We start from the raw sequence: 23,381 nt of genomic DNA on the forward strand, positions 1-23,381 counted from the left end.
ACCGGGCTGCCCAGAGGAGCTGTGGCTGCCCCATCCCTGTAAGTGTTCAAGGCCAGCTTGGACAGGGCTTGGAGCAACCTGTTCTAGTGGAAGGTGTTCCTGCCTGTGGCAGGGGAGCTGGAGTAGATGATCCTTAAAGGTCCTTCTCAATCCAAACCATTCTCTGATACAATGACACAGCCATGTATTAACAGAAACATTCCAAGTCAGAGTTAAGACAAACTTTCACAAATTAGTCTAACCTGTGAAGGCTCACAGAATCATCTTCCATTGCTCATCAGCCTGTACGTTCCATGACACGTTGCAGATATCTAATTATTCCCTAAAAGTTTAGATATCAGCCAAACTGCACCTCCAGGTATTTACGTGCCAGTGAGAGAAGGCAGCATGAGCACACTGCCCACCTGCAGAAAAGTAGAGCCTCCCCCATTGCCTTATTCACTAAAATCTGCTGCTGGACACCACTGCAGAGACTGATACGGAATAAAACAGGTCTGTGTAAAAGAATTACTTGCTTGTTTTTTTGAGGGGGTCTATGACCCAGTGCATTTTAGAATCATAGAATCTTTAAGGTTGGAAAAGACCTTTAAGATCACTGAGTCCAACCCTCAATGCAGCAGCACCACCATGTTTCACCGCTAAACCATGTCCTCAAGTGCCACATCCACATGTTTTTTGAACACTTCCAGGGATGGTGATTCCATCACTTCTGTGGGCAGCCTGTTCCAATGCATGACCACCCTTTCAGTGAAGCAACTGTTCCCAATACCCAACCTAAACCTCCCCTGGAGCACAAGTCTGATGAGGAGCAGCTGAAGGAGCTGTGGGGGCTCAGTCTGGAGAAAAGGAGGCTCAGGGAGGATCTTACTGCTCTCAACAACTACCTAAGAGAAAGTTGTGGCCAGGTGGGGTTGGTCTCTCTTCTCCCAGGTAACAAGCGTTAGAACAAGAGAACACAGTCTCATTTTGCACCAGGAGCAGTTTAGACTGGATTGGATATTACAAAATTGGATACTGGATATTAGGAAAAATTTATTAATGGAAAAGGGCTGTCAAACACTGGAACAAGCTGCTCAGGGAGGGATTTAAAAGACACGTAGATGTGGTACTTGGGGACACAGATTAGTGGTGGCCTGGGCAGCGCTGCGTTAAAGGTTGGACTTGATGATCTTAGAGGTCTCTTCCAATGCAAACAATTCCGTGATTCTAGGAAGCAGAACACCATAACTCTCTCGGATAAAGAGGAAAAGCAATCTCTCTCTCCTTTAGAGGGACTTGTCTCTTACCTGAGCAGCTGTGAGAAGTGCTGCTTTTTGCAACAGGATCTCATGAGAAAATCAGGTTAAAGCAAACCAGCTTGGCTGGGACAGTCACCTCAGGTGACCTTCATTACCTATTTATACCCTAATCTCTGACGAGGCCTATGGGAATAAAGAAGCTGACTTCCAAAGGCCGGCTCAAGGATGGGCTTGATTTCAATATCCTCTAAATTTCCTGTCTTTGAAGTACAGCCAAGTGATGAGGATGACAAGTCCCTTACAAACCAGGTCTACTTTTGGAGCAAGTATCTCAGCTGCTGATGACCTCCCTCATGTTTGATAAATTATTACTTGAAGATCACTATTCTGCTTAACTGCTCTGCATCTATACTGGAGTACAGAAGCACTCTGACACAAAGTGAGCCTCCACTCAGACCTCAGAAAGGTGGGAATTCATATGGTTCACAAGTTGTACAGTGAAGTGACCCTTCCACAGCACAGTGAACATCACTGAGCAGTTCTGAGAGCTTGCCTCTGAGTAACAAGCACTACTTGGGCAGTTGGCGGAGTCAAAAAAGAAAGGATGGTCCAATTCTTAATACTTTGAGTCACTGAAAGAAATAATCCCACCAGTCCCAACCATGTAGGTTGCCTCCAGCAGGTTCTGATTCAGTTCACATCAACAGGAAAGGAACCAGAAGAGAGCAGACGGGAACAAAAAGGGGCAGACAAAGGAGAAGCCTTGTGTGAGTTTAATGAACTGGATCGGCTCACTGAAGGATTAGACAGGCATTAAGGCTCATAGGACTGGATAACTGGAAGCAAGAGAAGGGAGAATACAGACTATGGAGAGGAGGGGGACAGAGTTGTTGATCAACTTAGCCTACTCGTAAAACTGTCCCGCAGGTGGTCTGGCCTTTGTGTCTGTGCCAGGGCTTTTGTCTCACAGCTACCAAAACTTACAGCCCAGGACTGCTGAGCACTGGGTGTCTTCTACCTGTTAGAGCCAAAGCAGGAATGTCACCTGGTAACAAGGACCTGCTCTACAAACCTTAACTACAGAACCAGGAGGTGTCTACCCTATGGGGAACACGCTGTGTTCTGAGATATACAACTTGCTTCTTGAACCTCTTGGCATTTCCTTTGTGGGGAAAAAAAGGCCAGCAAAAGGAACAGTGCTCTGGCACACAGCAATTCTGGAGGCATAAAGGAAACCACCTGTGCCTGCTGTTTAAAGCTCAGTATTACAAAAAATGATGAGGGTTGATGCTACCTGTGATTTAAGAGTCCCTCATCCTGCTAACCCTGGTTCCCCCAGCTGTAACCTTCATCTATACCCAGAGGTAAAGATGAAGGTTAATGGAGGAAGGCTCTTTTTTTTTTTCTGTCCTCCCCTTGCCCTTGGCAAGATCCAATCATCCAAATAAAAGTACTATTACAAGTGAAGAGGCATTTCCTCAATAAAAACGTGAGTTTAACACATGCCTTACTGGCATAAACGCTAAGAGGATACCTGAAGCAGACCAATCCATTCCAGTCTTTATTGCCTTAAAAAGCTCTGGGATTTCATTTGTATTTTACTTGTCAGCTGGGATCACCTCACATGCACACGTATACAGGCCTTCAGACAAGCAAAAGTTTAAGTAACAGCTACAATTTATGCTACTGAAAGTTAAACCTAACAGCAGCAGGGTTACTGCAATTCAGTAACGAACAGAACTCTCAGACTGCACTTGGAAGTCTACAGTTATTCTGAAGCAATTACATGGAATTACACTCAAATTATACAATGCTTCTATAGTGCTAAATCTTGCGCAGCTCAAAGAAATAAGTCAGTATTACCCAATGTGACATAAACCACAGCAGACTCAAGAAGACTTATTTCCTGAACAAACTACTACAAACAAACAAGTAATTATAACTCTGATCATTTCTGGCAGCATGATTTAGACCCATTTGGAATTCTGTGATATTGGACAGAATTATCTTCATAGGCAGAGAGTAAAATAAAATGGAAACAGGATATTTGGGTTGATACAGTTAACTAGCATGAACATTCCTAGAGTAAACATACAGTGAAGATGCAGGCACAGGCAATAAAATGCTTCTTTTTGACCTTTAGTGCCCATCTTTCTTCTTTGTAAGGAAAAGTAAAGCGCTAGGTCTTTACTGATTTTTATTTAAAACAAACAAAAAATCCACCACAAGATAGCAAAGGTTTTATAGCATGAAGCAGGTTGAACTACTATAATACAAAAGCAAATGTGAGGTGTGAACACTTCCAGGGATGGAGCCACACTTCCTCTAGGCAACCTGTGCCAGTGCCTCAAAACCCTCACAGGAAACAATTAGTTCCTAATATTTTAACTAAACCAGGCCTCTGTCAGTTTGAAGCCATTCTCCCTTGTCCTGTCACTTCATGCCCTTGTCCTAAGTCCCCCTCCAGCTCTCTTGTAGCACCTTAAGTTACCGGAAGGTGCTCTAAGGCTTTTTCTTCTCCAGGAAAGAAATACCCCATTTCTTCCCTTCATTAACTCATCTTCTGCAGGATCTTCTGCAGGATCACCACCAGCACCAAACAGAAGCTGCATGTACAGGATATGGATTTTATTCTGCTGACTTTTGTGTACAGCCCACTCATAATCCATGTAACTTCTAGTACCTGGATTAGTCCAGGAGAACTCCAAGTTCTAATTTCTGAACACTGTGAATATAAAACCCTTTTAATTTAGATGATTAAAAAAACCCCCACAACCATATGTGACTCAGTTTTAGTGGTTTATTAACACTATAGGAAGCTTTTATTTAAGAGCCATTCCAAGACTACTTCCCCTTTAGTAATCTAAATATTTCTACAAGTACTGTCATATGATCTTAGACACTCTGCTATGGTATTACAAATATGACAGCAGCGTTTTGATTATGCACAGCAAATCTCTCTGGGTTTAAAAGGTATGTCACGCTGCATGGATTCGATAACACATTAAATGACACTTTGGAAAGGTATTGAATAATTTACACCCTATCACAGCTCTTTCATGAGTATTTTATACAATTCCTTTCCACAAACTTCAAAACAATATCTAACTTTGCTTTTAAAACCAATTAAACGTGTTCTGCAATGTGTACGATGCAAGTTGTACTGCCTAATAAAAATGGAACTGACACTTGTACATTAGGTAACAAATTTCCACAGCATAAATTATTCACATCTTATCCACCACGTGACAGCACCACTATCCTGGAAAAGTTCAGGAATCTTCTCCTTTCCAAGCTGTGATTTTATAGTATTATCAATGAAAAATTACTTGTGATCCATGCACATCCCAGGAACAATAAAATGTAGCATGCACAGAAGACAATGTGCAACATTTCTGAAACCCAGCTTTTAAACATTCCTAATTTCTTTGAATTTGTGGAATTTGTTAAAACTGGGACCCTAAAGAAAATTTATAAATAAAGATTGCCAACTGTGACATCTGCTAGACTAAAACTCCATTTGAGAGAAATTAAGAATAGACTATTTACAGTAATTTTCCAGAAGGTATGTGCAGCCTTTAAAATAACTTCTGCACAAATTGTGGTTATGAACATAAACCACAGAAACAGAAACCTCCCTGCCATGAACCACTAGTTTTGGTGTTCCCAGGAGAGTTTAGTACCACGTTTGACAGTATTTTGAGCTCTGAACTCCCCGTCTTCTCTCGTAGACTATTATGTTTTTCTGCACAAATAAACTTCAGTTTTAAATATATTTTAGACTTCTCTTGTCTTTCCACCAGGAAAGTGGACAGTGTTTCTCTCTTTCCTCTCCTGCCCACATCCTCTCCTGCCCACATCCTCTCCTGAATGTGAACCATCAGCTCGCCCTCCTAAAAAGCTGAAGAAACCCAGGTCACACCACTTCTTGGAACCAGCTACCCAGATCATGAAAATACCTCAGCAAATGTTATGAAAAAAACCTCAAAATTCTGCAGTGACCTTTTCTATTGTTCACTGCTCCTGGTATAACTTGAGAAGATCAGTCAGAAGGAAGGCAGATGTCACTCACTGCTCTGGGCCTCAATATAAAGAAGTTTAACAACTGAAAAGTTTTTCCACGGCCGAGGGATAAACTGATTTTTGACTGCATTTCACTCTTTTCATATCACATTTCTCCTACTTATATCTATGTACAAGTACTTATACATAAATATTTATATATATACACACACAAATACCACCAGTACTTAACAATATCTTTTTGGCTTTATTTAAATAACAAGATTTATCCCGTTAAAATTGCAGCGGTGTGCTTATACCATAAACAGGAATAGCTTTTCTGTCCTCAAACTTTTAAGGATGGCAAAACTTGCAGATTTCAAGGCAAATCAATGGGAGATTTCTGTTCCTATTTTATGCTTCCTCTAAATTCCAGGTTTCTCTTCAGTTCTGTTCTCTTCGGTTTGCAGGAAACCCTTTATAAAAACAAATCCTCCTTAAAGCAAACAAAACACTGCTTACAGCTCTCACTGAAAAGTTTGGTGGGTTTATTTCCCCCACCATTCCACCATCTCCATTCCACCTCAAGAGGATCTTCCTTAATAAAGAAAATTACAGAATATTTTTTAAAGACAAGGCAAAAAGATTTACATTACTCGACTTGTGACACTGAACAGACTTATACTCTTACTTCCATTCTTCTGGAGGGTGGGCTAGTTCAAATTTCTCTCTCACATTGGACACCCCCATGTCCAGGTGTAGCCAGTGAACTTCCTCAGACTGCAGGTGACTGAGCCGTAACCCATAGCAGGCCACGTTTTTCACTTTGTGGCTGTCCACAATCTTCTGAATTATGCCCTAAAACAGAGAAACACACACTCCTTACAAGCCGTGAAATGCAACACATAGAGATTTTAAAAATTTAAAATATTACTATGTAAGACCCTACACAAAATACTAAGCAATAAATCAGGTAGCACCTTTACTAAGAATACTAAACATATTTAATTGTAAGCTGCTATTTCAGACAATATTTACAAATTCTGAAGTTTTACCAGCATGGCTTCATGAAACATCAGTAAATAAACTTCTGTGCATTTTATCAGAATTAAGCCATTATTTCCTCTATGTAAAACAGAATAACATGAAAGCCAAAATATAAAAAGCAGATTTGTGGATGAAAGTAGGATGTATTTCTTCAAAAAAATCACCTTTTAAAAGTCAGTCTGTACCTAGAATTGGAAAATCATCTAAAGACTTTCATCCTCTTTAGTGCCCCAACAGCCAGGATTTGGGAGGTCACACCACAGCCTCTTGTTTCCTTCACTCCCCCCACTCTTTCTCCTGAAATTCAGCACAGATCTCTTATAAAATGATGCAAAAGAAAATTATTTGGCAAGATCCTTAAACAAAACAAATGCCCTGAGGTAAATTTCAGAGTTTGAGGATCTCTTGCCCAAGAAAGGAACGTTTCAAATAAAACCTCAACAGGTGTCATTTCCTTTCCCTGTCAGACATTCGACAGGTCTAACACATAGCACCTAAAAATCAAAGCTATTAGTGGAGCAGGGATGAGCAGGTGCAGCGTGTCCTGATCTTATCCTGATTAGGGAGCCAGCAGGAGATCCAAGTGCTGCCTCACAGCCCAATGAAGGGAAGGCTCCTCTCCCTGCAAGTGGCAGATCCCCTCTGGTACAGAGTTCAGGGCTCAGCAGGAGCATGGGATATCACTGCTCCCAGACACTTCTTCCAGGAATTCACAGCCCTTGGCGTGAGGCTGTAATGGCCTGAAAATTTCCCACTGAAAATGCTCATGTGTGAGTGTGCACATAGATACAGATACACACACACACATAAGTCCACGATGATGCACAAGCTGCTGATTCTTGCTCAGAATTCCAGAAAACATAGACAGGTAGCCAGCTGGAAGTGCTACAGGAGCCCGAGGTGGGCTACTGGAGTGAGTTAGGCAAAAGGGTTTTTATAGGATGACACTGTGGGTCTGGAGCACAAACCTGGTGAGGAGCAGCTGAGGGAGCTGGGGGTGTTTAGCCTGGAGAAAAGGAAGGTCAGGGGGGACCTTATTGCTCTCTAACTCGCTGAAAGGAGGCTGCAGCCAGGTGGGGGGTTCGGTCTCTTCTCCCAGGTAAGTGGCCACTTCTCCCAGAGGAAAGGGCCCAAAGTTGCACCGGAGGAGGTTTAGATTGGATATTAGAAAAAATATCTTCCCTGAAAGGGTTGTCACACACTGAAATAGGCCACCCAGGGAAGCGGTGGAGTCATTCCCTGAAGTGTTCAAAAAACACGTGGATATGGCACCTGAGGACACTGCTTAGTGCTGAACGTGGTGGTGACCGGGTTGATGGCTGGACCTGATGACCTCAGAGATCTTTTCCAACCTAAATGATTCTGTGACTGCTTCTGAAAATTTGTTATTTTATATCCCAAAGAAGTTGCTTAAGACCCTGATTCTGCAAATTAAGCAAGCAGAAAACTAGCTGCAAAAAAAGACAATTAAGGAAGCACTAAATCTGAATTGAGGGGGAAGATGACACATGTAGGAGTGGAATCATGCTGTTGGTGAGGTGATATCAAGCTGTTAAATCAGCTCACACATCTCAAACTGCAACCTTTAAATAATCTTCCAGAAGCAACGCAGTGAAATGTATAACAAAATATTTTAAAGCCGACAACAGGCAAAGAGGCGACACCAGGCAAGCAGACAGGGCACTTCCCAAGTGCTCTCCTAACCTCAGACTATTTTTATCCCAGTGGATTTCCCAAGCCAAGCATTGTTTGTCATTCATCAGCCTTCAGTGAAACTCTTCCAATTACTCATTCTGTCTCCTCTTGAAGCAGTTAACTTTTTGCAACCTTCCCCAGCAATTCCAAAGGTCTATGATCAGGTCAGTGAATGGCTTTAAATCTGAATTAAATGTAAATTGGTTAAGTTTGTTTCTTGCCTGCATTTCAGGGTCTTTGTATCAAATACTACAAAGGAGAACAGTTGCCTGTATCCCTGGAAACACAAAACAACCACCAAGTGCTCTGAGAAGCCACAGAGGCACATTTAACCTCTTCTTCACCCAATGCACAATCTCTGCTTAGTTAGTAAAGCCTAACATTTTGGCAGGCAAGCTCTCATCCAAGGGGAACGCTGCCAGCTTTTCAACATGCAAACAGAAGAGATTCATTCATTTCCATCTCTTCCTGCAGCCTGCACAGAGCACATAACATACAGCATTTCTTTCTGGAAAGAAGGACCCCTTCCCCTGTCTCTGACACTGTCAGTTGATAATGAAAACGGAGGTACATGTTCTTAAATGATAGTTATGTCTGCTGTGATAAGAAATGGCCTCGGAAAGGAAAAATATTAGGGCAAAATTATCTATGACCCTGAACCACTGAGGCTACTGATGCATAAGGCTCAGCTGAAACCATTGGTGTTTACTAAGGAAAGAATCAAGCTGGACATCTCAGACTCTCTCTAATCTTCAGGTTGGGATTTCATAAGGACTGAAGAAGCCAGATGTCCTAATTCCCAGCAACAGTGAGTGAGATTTTTAAGCCCCTATGCTTTTTGTTCCATCAATCCATTCTAAACCTATCACAGAATCAAAATTATGGTAAACATTATGTAGGAAGGATATACCATCCCTTCTGGTCAGGTAGTCGGTATCACCCCAAGAAAAGAATTAGCAATAATTAGTACATACAGCAAATCAAGAAAAAGTCAGTGCAAACACTAAGGAGACAGCAGCATGGGTGCAAAGGAGGTCAAGTGCAAGTGTTTGAAAACATTCTAAAAAGTCATGTATTCTCAGAAAGGAAGAAGTGATGCTTTATGCAAAACAAACACGTTCAGTGGCTCCTCTTTTGTTTAGGAAAGCCACAGAGATCACTCCAGGTGCTATCAAACCACAGCCAGAAACAAAAACCAGAGAAATAAGGAAATTGGGTGATTAAGACACTAAAACTAAGACACTCCCTTGGTTTGCAGGGGAGGCCTCTCAAGTAAAACATCTATTTGGTTATTTAACTTTTTTTTAATAAACCAGAGAATTTGAATTTTAAAACACTTAGAGGCACACCTTCCATCAAAAGAACCCAGCAGCACAACATGCAGACAGGACAGCGAGTTCCCCTGCAGCACCACAGGGTTTGTTTTATCTGGCTGCTCTTTCCAAACAGTCCAAGATTAATCTCCAAGACTTGCACTGGCACTGCAGCCATCACCAGGTCAGTGCATTTAAACCTGATCAGTACTAAACAACATGTTCAGTATCCTCAAGCCCTGGACATCCTCCACAGACCCAGTGGAGACGCCTGGAATGTCAAACAAAGCCACTGCCATCACTCCAGGATGGGTGACAACCTCTCTGCCTTCCACAGTGGCACTGTGAGGAGCCCTGCCAGCAGCAGCCTGATGTTCTCTGTGGCAGTGATCAGAATGCTTAATCACAAGTTTCCAGACAAACAATTTAACTGCTTAACCACTGCACAATAGTGTCTACAGCATCCTGCTGAGACATGTCACCACAGTGTTTGAACTGGAAGCACGGCCAACGAAATCTGAAATCCCTCCAGACTGCTACAACCCGCCTGGTAGCTCAGGAAGCTCCTCAGATGCATTCCTGAGTGGAAAAAACCAGGTACGGAACACCAGAGTTTCACCCTGGATTACAAACTTCTGACCTCCGATTAATCACAGCCAGAATACTCGTCTTGGAGCTTAACTCCAGTAGAAACCTACTCCAGAATGAGATTTCACTGTGGGTACATGGGGTACCTCCATAAATTCCTCTGAGGAGTTTTGATGTGTCTGTTGGCAACTCCCTACAACTGCAAGGCAGTCACACAGTCATGGGCCCCTTGAATGCTGTTTACCGTAATCACATTGACTTTAATTAGGTTTCCAAAACTGACATTTACATCCTGAACATAAAATAGGCTGATAGAGCTGAGCAAGAGAGAGTGGGAAGCCCCCAGAGGAATTTCCTATCAATAACAGGCAAATGGTAGGTCACCTTTCCCTCCCTTTACCCCAGAGGGAAGAAGAAAAAGCTTTTTCTACAGCTAGAAAACTGGATAGCACTCATTTTTACTCATTTGTCTAAAGAACCCACAGATATTCAACACGGCTAATTTGAAAATTAATATTTGTCCTAAATCAGGAGAACGTGGCAAAAATAGCATTTACAGTAGAGTGTATTTGAATGCTGAAAAATCAAGACAAGACCAGAGAAAGGCTGAGAGGCACGGGGCTCTTCCAGTATGTACCAATATTACCTCATGCTTCTGTAAATGAGGGAAAATGAATTGCTTGCTTGTAAATTAACAGAGCTGATGTGCTACTATGAATAAATTGAAGATGGAATAATATACTCCCAGTGTGACTACAAACCTAATTTCCTTATTTAGTAGGAAGGAGAAAGTTTCTTGCACTAGAAAAAGTCTTTAAGGAGCTCGTCTAATATAGGGACAGTGTGCTAATGTTTGTGCAGCCCTTCAAATATGTCAAACACTATTTATATCAAGTATTGTAAATCCTGATGAGAGATTTATATGGGGAGCTTAAATGAAAAGCTGGACAAAAGTAAATGACAGAGCTCTGACAGAAATTAACTTAAAATTTCTATAAAGGAAAACTCTAGAGTGTGCTCACAACACCAAAAGCTGGCTTGTCCTCAGATAACACCACGTCTGACATTCAAAGAGAAAAGTCCATATGCATCTTTTTCTCATTATGGTGCTTTCTCCAGTGCTGATCCAGCAAACAAGTTTCTATATTTTATGATAAACTAGACTGGGGAACTGATCAGGTTGAACAGGACTCTGCCACTGAAGCCCTAAAAGTTTATATTGAAAATACCACCTGAACAGAGGCTGTGCTGGTGCCCGGATCCTGTCACCTTTCCAGCCCAGAGACACCCTCAGCTCAAGCACCTCATCCACTCAAGTGCCTCAGAGCCTTTCACAATCAGGTCATACTTGCATCTGTCATCCCAAGCACCTCTCCACACCCACACATAATTCCACAGGGAACCCTCCAAGCACATGCCAACAGGACTGACAGAGCAGAGCTGGTACAGCCCTGCTTTCCAGTCTTCTTGGATGAATCAGCACTTTTCTGATCCTACTGCACACTTCCCAAATAAATGTAACAGTGTTTGAAATGTTGACAGTAAGTTTAGTTTTCCAGAGCTTAACATCAAAAGTAATGTGGGCAACAGATCAAGGGAGGGGATTCTGCCCCTCTATTCCCCTCTGGTGAGACCCCACCTGGAGAATTGCATCCAGCTCTGGAGTCTCCAGCACAGGAAGGGCAAGGATCTGTTGGAGTGAGGCTGCAAAGGTGATCAGAGGGCTGGAGCACCTCTGCTGCAGAGACAGGATGAGAGAGCTGAGGTTGTTCATTCTGGGTAAGAAAAGGCTCCAGGGGGACCTTAGAGCCCTTTCCAGTACCTAAAGGGGCTCCAAGAGAGCTGGAAAGGGACTTTTTGCAAGGGCATGGAGTGACAGGACAAGGGTGAATGGCTTTACATTGAAAGAGAGTAGGTTGAGTTTAGATATTATGAAGTTTTTTTACAATGAGGGTGGTAAAACACTGGCACAGGTTGCCCAGAGAGATGGTGGATGTCTCATCCCTGGAAAGATTCAAGACCTGGGCTCTGAAGAACCTGATCTAGTTGATGTCCCTGCTCATTGCAGCAGGGCTGGAATAGATGACCTTTAAAGGTCCTTTCCAACTCAGATTTTTCTGATTCTGTATTTCACTATTCCTTATCCTCAGTTGCACTTGCAAAGTCTAAGAGCTCCCTTGGGTCCAGTTCTTGTATGGTTAAGTACTGATGCAGGATGTGCTGTTCACTACAGATCTAGGTGTCTTCTGAAAAAACATCAGAGGTTAAAATTTATATTGGTTTTAAAACGCTATTTTGCATGTGCATCTCACCCAAGGCTATCAAGAGTATTCTGCACAAGTAAAACAGGAATTCTAAAGCCCAAGTCTGTTATAATCAGACAGATTATCACAGTACCATATACCTTTTTTGTACTGTTTACATTTGCAGGTTTGTAGTTTTGAGTCCTTACTACTTTTTTCAGGTTCTCAGAAGGGAGGCACCTCCAAACTAACAGTACAACCACACCTTGTTCACCTGGTACAATGCAGGCACACAGAGAAGGAAGGAATGTAAATGGTACTGATCTTCTAGCTCTTATACTAGATCAGGAATGATTTTATACATTTTTATATATATCTGGTTGATGTTAGGATCAGTGCACTCCAGTCTGCTTCTATAAATCAAATAGTTTCACTACCTCAAAGCACATATATTACTGTATACACATAGAAATTAGATTTGAATAAGTAACCATTGCTGTACACAGCAGACTTCACAAAAAATACTAACTTGGCATGGTTTGCAGTCCTGCTAGTGCTCAGACTCTTTCCACAGAACTTCTTCCACAGGTGTGACTAATCTGCTCACCCTGTTACTGTATTATCATAAGAGTCTATACTTTGAAGAGAAATCCCATTGATAAAACCTTTTCTGAGGAATACACTTGCATCTCCTTTACAGAAAGCAGTAGATACATTAGAGCAGCCCTACCACATGCTCATTCTCCTATAACTCTTCAAGTTTCTGGTGGGTTTAGGAGGAACTGAGCAGCAACAAAGCACATCTGGCCTATTCCACAGCTGGGAAGCAGTGAGTTCAATTGCTGGATATCTGGTCAACCAGAACCGGTATTGTGTAGACCAGCTCTGCTCCAGACTAGCCACAGCAGACTTCTGGGACCTTTTGTCCAGATATTGGGTCAAAATAAGGCAGGTTTAAAAAAGGGGGACAGACTTGGAGGACAGAGATGGAGGTGAATGGGTGGAATTGTGACTGGAAGTTAAGTCTTCTCTGTGACTGAGGCTGGACTGACAAATCTCTTGCCTTTTTTTCAGAACAGGCAACATCCTTCTTGGGAAATGTTTGGAAACAGGAATGCTGCTCATCAATAAAGCTTTAATACTCTATTCACTAGTGGTGCATACTACAGTGCCAGCATAAACAGGGATTTCCTTTCTTCCCCCAGCCTCCTCAGCTGTGTCAGTTTGCAAGACGATGCAGCTAACAAGATTACAGAACTGATCTGGATTAAAGGCAACAGTAAAACAAGCATTCATTTTAACTTGGACTGAGTCTGCCAAACAGTCACATCACCTATGCCAGCACAACTATGGTGGTAGCACAAGAAAACAAACAGCAAGAAGGGAGCTGGCAGAGCTGCCAGAAGAAACACGTGTCTAACTAGGACAGCATTTGAATTGCAGACCTTTGCACTACACAATGTTTCCACTCCACCACCACAAACTGCATCTCCAATCGAGTACTCTGGTCTCTTGTACTACAAGGTAAAAGTACAGCATGGATTGAATGGGAAACAAACAGGAAAAAACAACCAACAAATACTAACACAGTAATGCAGTTGAATAAACTACTTCAGTGATGACTCAGATGAATGTGCTTCAGCCCTTCTCCTCCTAAAAAGTTCAACTTAGGGAACAGACTGGAATACACAACCTTCCAATCCTGCCCCCATGCCTTCTACCTGTGAAAAGTAAGACTTTGCAAGTGGATAGGGAAGCTGATGAACTTGCTCTGGTCTTTCATTGTGATGTAGGGATGGAACACACCCAAAGCATGCTTCTTGAATTCAATTTTTTTAAGGTTAGATATATTCTTACCCTTAGCTAAGGATGTTGTTCTTTTTTTGTTCAGCTTTTTGAGTTCTTAGTCTGTCAATATTAAAGAAGCTGACATTTTGGGGTGGTACTGGATAGAAAAGGAAGAAAAAGATATTCAAATTATGAACAGATTCAGAGAGCCCTGGACACTGTACCTTTACTTGTTCAAGAGCTCTAACCACACTTCTAATTCCAGAAATAAGGACAAAGCTGACAGCTGGAAGTTTTAATGCTGTCTCTATCCAGTTTATGTTTTAGACAGTGTAACAAAACTGGAAGAAAATAAACCTGTATGAGGATCACGGTAGGATGCATGTCTGGCAATAACCTGGTTTGAGATTTGTGGTTATTACTTCCACATAAATAATGCCACCTTTACATCTCACAACTACTAGTCAGGAATCAAGGACAAGCTTTAAGGACTAGAAATTTAAAAGAAGGTGTAATGGATGCAAGCTGGGCACCTCTGGGGTGGGAAAGCAAGACCATGCAGAAGATCTGCACTTCACCAAAAGCCACCCGGTAAGGGGTCACACGAGGCTTCCAAATGCCTCTTTTCTAAAAATTCCAACCCTTCCCACTCCTCAAATCTTCTAAATGCATAGCACTAATTTTTTTTTTGTCAAATATGGCTACAATTCTGCTTCAACCACAACTTCTGAAAACAGAGAGGTGATTTACTCCAAGTGCTGATCAAGATGTGGTGGCAGTGTTTACTTTCAGGGTGCACTTGAGCCCAAAGAAATTCCATCTCAGCAACACCCACCTCCTCATATGCCACACCTGGGGCTGTGAGCAGGGCAGAGCATGCCCTGCATTCTCTCCAAGCCCAAAGCCTGGAAATCCCTCGTTGTGCATATGCACCCAGACAACACATCCAAATGAAGTCATACCAAGATAAACGGGGAAGATAAACAACCTTTCTTTCCCTGGAAAATGCATGTCTGTCTACACACACATTCACAGGAGGATGCCACTGTTTGCACATTCATAAAAGCCTTTTTTTTCTTTTGGAAGTGAAGCAAAGGAGAAAAAGGTGAAGAGAGCATGCCAGTTCTTTGAAATCCAAGAAAGCATTTCCCAGAATTGAGAAGCTGCCCCTGCATCCACTGCAGACTACAGCCTTCATCCCTCCAAGGAAACAGCTGTCCTTGAGGGACTAAATCCATCCAGAATAAGCAGAGGTCCATAGCCCAAAGTTCTCCTCAAAGAAAAGCCTTCATGTAGCCACACTGTTGTCTTGGTGAAAGGTATTTTAAGACAAACAGCAAGGAAATCACAGTCTGGACTCTTAACAGATTCCTAGAGAAAGCCAAGTTCTGTTCCTATGAGCTTAATAACATGAGTTTTAATGAAAAGGGTTTCCTCTCATGATCACGGATTTGTGGATAAGGCACACAGCTAAAGCACTGTTTCCACTCTACTCTTAGGAAGTACTGAAAGGCCCTTTTCCTCACTTCTTTGACCGTCAAACACACCCTTTCCATTCACAAAGTGGACTCTGTTAGAAACAGATGATGTTTCAAACCACAAATCAGGATTTATTTTCCCTTGATATTAGTACTTTCCATGAAGCTCTCTGCTTTACCAGCAGAAGTACCTTTAATTGGCTCTTCTGGAGATTTCAGACCAAGTCTGACTTCCTTTGAGTACTGGAAATGTTCCCCCAGCCATCATCCCAGCAGCTGTGCTGACCAGGGAAGAGTCTTAAAAGACCTTTTTTCTTTTAATTGCAGAACTGTCTCAAAGACATTCACCTCTGAATATCCCTTCAAAGCTCCCTGGAAACAAGCCAAAGGCCAAACCTAGCTCCAGTTTCTTCCTCAGGTTGTAATTCAGAAGAAATGGAAGCTCTGTCTCCTCCACAAAAGGAGGGAGAGGGGTAAAACTAAGGCAAAAAAACCTTGAAGGTTATTTTAATCTTAAATTATTCGGCTTGGTCGAACAGCAGTCATTCCAATGGAATGTAGGCTTGTACTCCAACAAGGGTTTACTGTTTCTAAAATAAATGTCATGGTAATACATCAATGCCAGTCCTTTACTATGCAGTACCTGCACATTCAACAGTCACTGTCCCAGTCTAACAAAATAAAAAAAGAAACACCATTTGTTAAAAGAAGGAAGTTAAACAGCTTCCCAACAGCTTCTTTATCAGGAAAGAACAACACAAAAATCCTATTTCTTTTGGAAACAACCACTCAATTAAATGTACATATAAGAATTAAAAATTAAGGCAAGCCTTAAATAACTGCTACTTGCCTTTCTTTTGATCCTGTTTTTATAGAAAAAAGACATATTCTTGCTTAAAGCAAGAATGTAACTGCAAACTGAGCTCAGCACTGAATTTCTTACAGGGAGTGTAGTTTTGTATCCTTAAAGTCCATAACCACAGGTATTTCTGAGCTGGAAAAAACAGATTTGATCTCTGCTTTTGTTTTTCAGGTTTTACATACTTCTTTGGAAAAAGAAGCCTCCATTTCAAGTACCACATTAGGAACCCTGGACATTCATTCACAGGAGAGGTTTGCTAGGTTAAAAACATACCAAGACATAGTTTTTCTCTCCTTGTACCAAGTAATACACTTTATGAAATAAATCAATCAGATCAGATATATCAAACCATTGTAATTAAGCCTGGGAGCAAAAATGTTTCAAGTGGCACCCAAAACCCCCTATTCCATGTAAAAATAAGTGTATGCAGTTGATGATAATGGTTCCTGTCTGCTCACCAAATTATCCCTGAACAGAGAAATGAGCTTACTGAATTGAGAAGAGACAGATTTCCTGATCATCACCAATGAAAATCCTTGGATTTCACAGGTGTGTAAGATCAAGGTCACAAGACCTGTTCCACTGAGGAATGCTCTTGGGTCTTGAGCATATGCAGTCATGGAAACAAACAGCAGGAAAGGAAGAGCAAACATCCAAAACTCTTCAGTATTTTTTTTTACTTGGTTTTCTAGTGGGCAGGAGGAGACAACAGGTCACCTTTACTTTGACAACTCTCTCCCTTCAGCAGCATCTCGTCTTTGGAGTGGAATCTGAAGTACTGTTGGAAGGAAGGAGCAGATGGGAACCTGCTTCTACAGCAAGAACCTCACAGCAGAAAACAACCCCCACACCACCTACCACCATGTAAGATTCTGCTCTTGAAGGATAACTAAAAATCAAGCAAATCACAAAAGCATTTTGACATGTTAAACTGAGCTTCGCTTCAGTTTAAATACTGCAATACCTCAAAAATTGAAAGAATAAATGTACTAAAAGGTAAGTAAATATCTCAGCATTAAAGATGCTTCAGAATAAACAGTGTTTCCATGCATATATAACATTACCACATAGCTCTAAGATTACAGATACTGATTCTTTAAAAAATCCCAACCTTTGCTTTTTTCCATAGATAAACTGAAGGACACCATTGTGAAAATACAAGCAACAGGTGACTACCAGTGGGGAGGGGAACAAATGGACTTACAGGGGGACAAAAGAACCCTTCAGCTTAATTTCCCCACACTGTGGGGCAATGAGTTTCTAAACAATATTTTTTTTAAGTGATGTACACACTATATTTAAACATTTTAAATGTGCGAATGCACACATATCTTACATTTAAATACAAATTTTATTTTATTTTTTGAAACATGAGAAGTGCAATTTAATGTCATCTTCGTCCCGGCTCTCATTCCTGCCATGAGGTGTCACACAGGCTTTTGGGGAGTATAAAGTGGTAAAAGTCAACTAACAGACACCAGTAGTGGCATCTAGACTGACAACCACTGTTCTAAATTTCAAGTTTCTACTCTGCAAAACAAGAATTCTCATTTCTTTAGAACAATACATAATTATTAAGGTTTTTTATTCTCAAGGAAGGTTGAAGTTACTCACAAAATACAACAGGCAAAGATTCTTTTAAAATAAACCACGAAACTTTTGAGTTTGTTTGCTTCCAGACTTTTACCTCTCATTTTTTAAGTTAAAACTTAACCTAAAGACAGCACAAGAATGCTAAAAACAGACTTACACGGACATCAGTAGCATCTCCATGCCGGATAATGCTGGCCCACGTAGTTGGTTCACTGCTGTTTTCAAAGTAGTGGAAAACCTTCAGGACTCGTTCCATGGCCCCCGGGGAACGCTCCATCCCAGTACTGAGGTGCGTCTTTGCACTTGAACTTGGTGTATGATTCAAGTTTGGATCAAGGTAAGCTGCTGCCATGGTTTTGCTGGATGCTAGGTATCTGTCATATTCTAGGAAAGGGAAACAAAAAAGGAATTCATTTTAGTTATACCTGGATTTTACACCGATTCATACAAGGCATTTACCGGAAAACCATAAAGACTCCTTACCTTTTTGGAAGGCAACTAAAACAGTTATGTATCTACAAACATAAAAACTATCCAGATGACTACCAGAGGAACTGCAACCCCCTTGGAGCAAGTGATCTGAATTTGAACAACACAATCATTTACAAAAGTGGTATCTGAAGCAAAACATCTTCTTTTAGTTTCCCAGTGACTTAACCCAGGTCCCTGACAAAGCCTTCAAGACCAAATAGCACCTTCCAGTTTTAACAGGAGTTTCCATCCCTAAAATCTGCCAAGTCTGGTCTTGAGGAATGTCTCCACTACAAAAACACACACGAACACCAGGCTCTCCTGTTCAAGGCTAAGACACTGTCACATCACTTGTTTTGTGTTATTTTGGGAATCAGTGTGACCAGAGCTAAATTCATTCTTTGCTGAGGAAGCATTAAGACTCCTGACCTTCCTCCCATCCACTCCTGAACAAGTTTTATCTTCAGCCACGCTGATTTCCAACTCTGGTGGCAAAAGGCATGTCTTGGTATGAGTCTGCATCTCTAAGGAAAGAGAAGAAAACTGCCTCTTGGCTACTGCTCCTAATTAGTCAGCCACAAGCAGATGGTGTCTGCGAAAATCAATGCAGTCCAAGAGAAAAAGAGCAAACAGTACCTTCTTCCTGCCTGCCAGTCTTGAGCATCATTCCAGTCTGCTGGCTGGAGAGCGCAAAGAACTGCAGGGCTTTGCTCCAGGGCTTGGACAAGTGCACAGAGCTTTCCATACCTCCTCCTCTTCACAGTTGAGCAGCCAGTGGAGAGGCAGTTTTGAAAATGTGGAGAAGTTAAAAATAAACTAAACTTGATCTTTTTGGCACAGTGCTCCAAACGCCTTTCTGGTAGTAAACTGAACGCCTGAGCCCTGGGTTTGCTTCACAGTGAGGCAAGAGAGAGATCCCCGATCCCAGCTGAGCTCCTGTAATGCCTGGTTGCCCCTCAGAGCTTCAGCCACCGACCTGCCACCCACCACTGTGCTCTGCTTCAGGAAGCTATCAGGGGAAAAAAAACCCAACCGGTGATTTGGTTTTCTGGGCTGGCTTAGTTTTATACCACAGCTGCCTGAAGCTGCCAGATAGGAAGGGCAGCAGAAGCAGCCAGTGGTCAGGGTGAGGAGTGAGGGGACAGCATCCTCCCCCACAGCAGCAGCTGGTCCTCACACCAGCAGGGCCAAACCACGCCATGAGCTCAGCTAACAGGAATTAACACCAGCAGTATCAGGGCTTGAAATCTACAGACCATAGATGACAACATTTGTGAGGCTAAAACAGGACTAGAGGTCTTAAGCATCATCTATCTGATTCAGCCCACCAGATAAAGAGGAAACAACAGCCCATCTGGGCAGGATGTCTTTACCTCTTGAATAAATGGTTGAATTGCATTCATCCAATAGAACTGTAAGAATTTAACACTGGGCAGACAAAAAGCCTGTAACGTCCTGCCCTCAGGGAAGATGGTAGCAGAAACCAAGGAGACACTTCTCCCAAACACTCCCCCAGTGTCTGATCATTGAGGGACACTTCCCTCACCTGTCACAGTTTCATATCTGTCTGAAAACTCAAGAAACCGCTACAGCTTTATTGTTCCTTTTTCTGGCTATCAATACACACGCTATCAATACACACATCTTAAGCCAACCTTATGCTCACATGGAAGCCTTTCCTCCTCCCCACCCCACATCAACAGATACAGATCTGAAAATGCCAGGAGCCTCGCAGCAATTCTTGACTTCTCCTCACCAAAGGAGCCTGCCAGCTGTTTTCATATAAACATTGACTTTAAAGCTGAAACAGGCACAAAAATCTCCCCCGTGGCAGCTCAAGACCAAGACAACGTGACCATACAAGCTCCAGACTGTGGGGCTCCTTTCTTCTAAGGTTAAAATAGCCATAGGTTCACTCCAAAGGCCCACAGGCTGGGGAGTTTCACCAGGACAAATTCAGGCAGATGAAGCCCTTCAACAGTACAACTGCTCAGAATGAAACAGGTTCTCGGGCTCAGACAAAGCCACTGACCTTGTGCAGGATGTTCTGCCTCCTTCAGAACATCCTCCCCTACCTCAAGGTCACTAATGAAACCGCTGAGCTTTATTTGAAGTTTACATATGAGAACAGCAGGGAAATTTGGTACAAACCAAAGTGAGATGAGTCATTTTTTCATAGGGGAGAACCAAAAGAATGCCTGCTTTAATATTAATTCACCATAGTCCATTCACTTCATACACACATTCATGAGGTTTTATGTGGCTGAAAAAGAACAGGGAGAAAAGCTACAGGGAAATACCAAAACAAGCATTTAGAAGACCACAGACTTAGTATGGACAATCTACATCCCTTTGGATCAGAAAAGTGATGCAAGACACCAGTTCCTACACACAGAAGTGCTCTTACAAGACATAACTTCAATGGACAGGCAAAACACTATTATAATTTTTTCCATATTCATCACATTGAGGGGAAACTGGAATTAAACATCAGACTGACAGCACTCGGTACAGGGTCAGTTTTTACAAGGTTTTATTTCACAGAGGTTTTTAAAGGCAAAACAACCCTCTCTGAAAAATTAGAAAGGCAAGTTTTCCTTCCGTTCCTTACAACTCCCTTTAAAAATCCCAATGCTTACTTTATGAAGCACCAAAAGAGCAATAAATTTGATAGCTCGAGGTACAGACACACATGCCATATCTCTGGTTATGGACCTATTAACGTTCCCATTAAAACCAGCCCCTGGGTTTGAGCTTGTAATGTGACTGTAAAACTCTGCCCCAGGCCAAAACTTTGTAAAACACAGCTGCTGTTAAACAACTACTTCACAAGAGCTGCCTGGTTGTTTTATGATACAAAGAAAGCTCAGACAAGGCCAGGATGCTTACTTGGACTTTCTAAATTCAAACCAGACTGGTGTGTAATCCTGCCATTAAACATCTCAGTTTAAATGAGCAGCTTTAGTCCTCTTGGTATTAAATACTAAGCAGTGTGTGCTACCATGGAGCACAAACAAGCTACAGTCAACTAAGAGAAGGCAGATTTAGATTAGATATGGGTCAGAAACTTTGAGACACTGGAACAGGTCATATCTGTGGATGCCCCTCATTGGAAGTAAACAAGATTGGACAGGCCAACCTGGTCTAGGGGAAGGTGTCCCTGCCCATGGTGGGGGGTTGGAACAAGATGGTCTTGAAGGTTCCTTCTGACCCAAATCACTCTATGATTCTGGGACTTAATTCTACTGTATTTTATTGAATATTGTGGTAAAAACGAGCTGGGGTACATTCAGGCCAGTGGTATGAAATCAAGTGTAGTCAAACCTGTATGTGAACACGTGTGCTAGAGTGCCTTGGAGCTGCCATACTGATCTCCAGGGCTCGCCCTTCAGAGAAAACATGGATTTCTCAGTACTGTGAAGAATTATTCCGAGCATGTGGGGAAGAGCAAAGCAAACCAGCCCCGGCCTAGAGATCCTGAGTGGGTCTGCTGAGATGCTGCAGTTGTTACCAGACTACGGTACGTGTTATTGTTCAGATGATTTTCTTTACTGGTGGGAGCACCTGAGGCTGAGGGAAGTTAAATCCTTCTAGAAGCTACTTCCTGCTCAGTGTGACTCCTGCTGACAGATCCCCACATTTGCTAACTATATCAAGAACAAAGTCAGTGTTATGACTTCCAGTAGCACAATCAAAGTTCAAAGTCACGTTTCACCATCACCTTTGAGTACTTAGAAATTAAATCATTTCCACTAACGAGATAGTCAAAAGTCATTAAAAAATATTTAAATCAATTAGCTACAAATTGATTAATAAACTGATACTAAAGTCAAGTCGTCTCATATGGGAAATAGTTTCAATGCCAATAATGTCTTCAACATCAGCAGTTTGATAATATAATAAAAAAAAAATTTAAAAAACCAAACAACAGTTCCTCATATTAGTGTTGGCAGATGGCCAACAACACAGTGTTAACAGGTTCATGTTACAAGGAACCAAGTTGTAATTATTCACACCATGACTTCATGTTGTCCTTTGTAGATACCACGAAATTTTATTGTTGCTCAACCTCCACATTCTGATCCCCATCTCAGGCTTGAAGACATCGACATCTATGGGCTATAACTTGGTCCATCTCAATTCAAATCTATAAAAATCTGTAAAAATCTATCAAATCTGTTTAAAAATATTAGAATCTATAAAAAATACAATAAAAATTCAGAGTCCAATTCTTTCACTGGTTCTGGTGTAATAAGTCTTCTACGAGACTTAAAATACTTTCAAATATTGCAGTTATTAAAATAAATAAAATACTTGAGATTACTTGCATCCTTGACAAACAACACTGCTTTAATGGACATAATGTGACAAAAACAGGAACTCCCACTTTAAATATTAAGAGGAAGTTTTTGCACTACACAGGTGGGTGAACACTGCAACAGGTTGCCCAGAGGTTGTGGAATCTCCATCCATGGAGACATTCAAATCACAACTGGACCCAGTCCTGAACAATCTGCTGTAGCTGGTCCTGCTTGAGCAGAGGAGCTGGACCAAACTATCTCCCTTCCAACCTCTGAAATTTTGTGGAGGTGAAAAGTAAATTAAGAATTTATTTCACACTCTAAAGTTCATAAATTATCCATAACACATCTCACATCAGACAGTAAACATCTCATGAATTTCAAGCTCAATCCATTTTCACAGCCTGCATTAAATCCTGCTGTAACTCACCTTGCAAACATTCACTTGACTATCTCAAGCCCACAGAAAGTCAGGGTGTTATGTACAATTTCAACTACGATCTCCATGACAAAGCTGGTATTTCAAGGTCTGTGTTAAGAGCCAGAACGTTGCTGACTTTTGGTGTGTCCCTGCCTGTTACAAACACAGAGATGCCACAGGGAAGCAGCAGCAAACATCCCAGGTGTGCCACAAGGCTTTCTGCATTTCCCTGATGTCAACATCTTGTCACACATTTAAGGATGCAGATTTAAGGGTGAAACTTTGAGAAAACCATTACGTTTGTGATTTCAAATTAGGAACAAATACAGAAAGAGAGGAAA

At 41.8% G+C, this 23,381-nt stretch overlaps 1 protein-coding gene across 18 annotated transcripts in view; it reads right to left on the bottom strand.

Moving 5' to 3' along the window:
* PTK2 (protein tyrosine kinase 2) overlaps positions 1-23,381 on the bottom strand; it is a 189,618-nt gene that overhangs the window by 90,025 nt on the left and 76,212 nt on the right. For all 18 annotated transcript variants that reach the window (XM_027684583.1, XM_027684569.1, XM_027684567.1 and 15 more), the window contains 2 exons: positions 18,005-18,231; positions 5,932-6,098 (listed from right to left, as the gene is read on the bottom strand). In XM_027684583.1, the coding sequence (XP_027540384.1) occupies positions 5,932-6,098; positions 18,005-18,199 (362 nt within the window). In that variant the 5' untranslated portion in view covers positions 18,200-18,231. The remainder of the gene's footprint in view (positions 1-5,931; positions 6,099-18,004; positions 18,232-23,381) is intronic.

The sequence above is a fragment of the Neopelma chrysocephalum genome, unplaced genomic scaffold (genome assembly GCF_003984885.1).
Source record: "Neopelma chrysocephalum unplaced genomic scaffold, ASM398488v2 Primary Assembly neopelma1_66, whole genome shotgun sequence".
Taxonomy (NCBI): domain Eukaryota; kingdom Metazoa; phylum Chordata; class Aves; order Passeriformes; family Pipridae; genus Neopelma; species Neopelma chrysocephalum.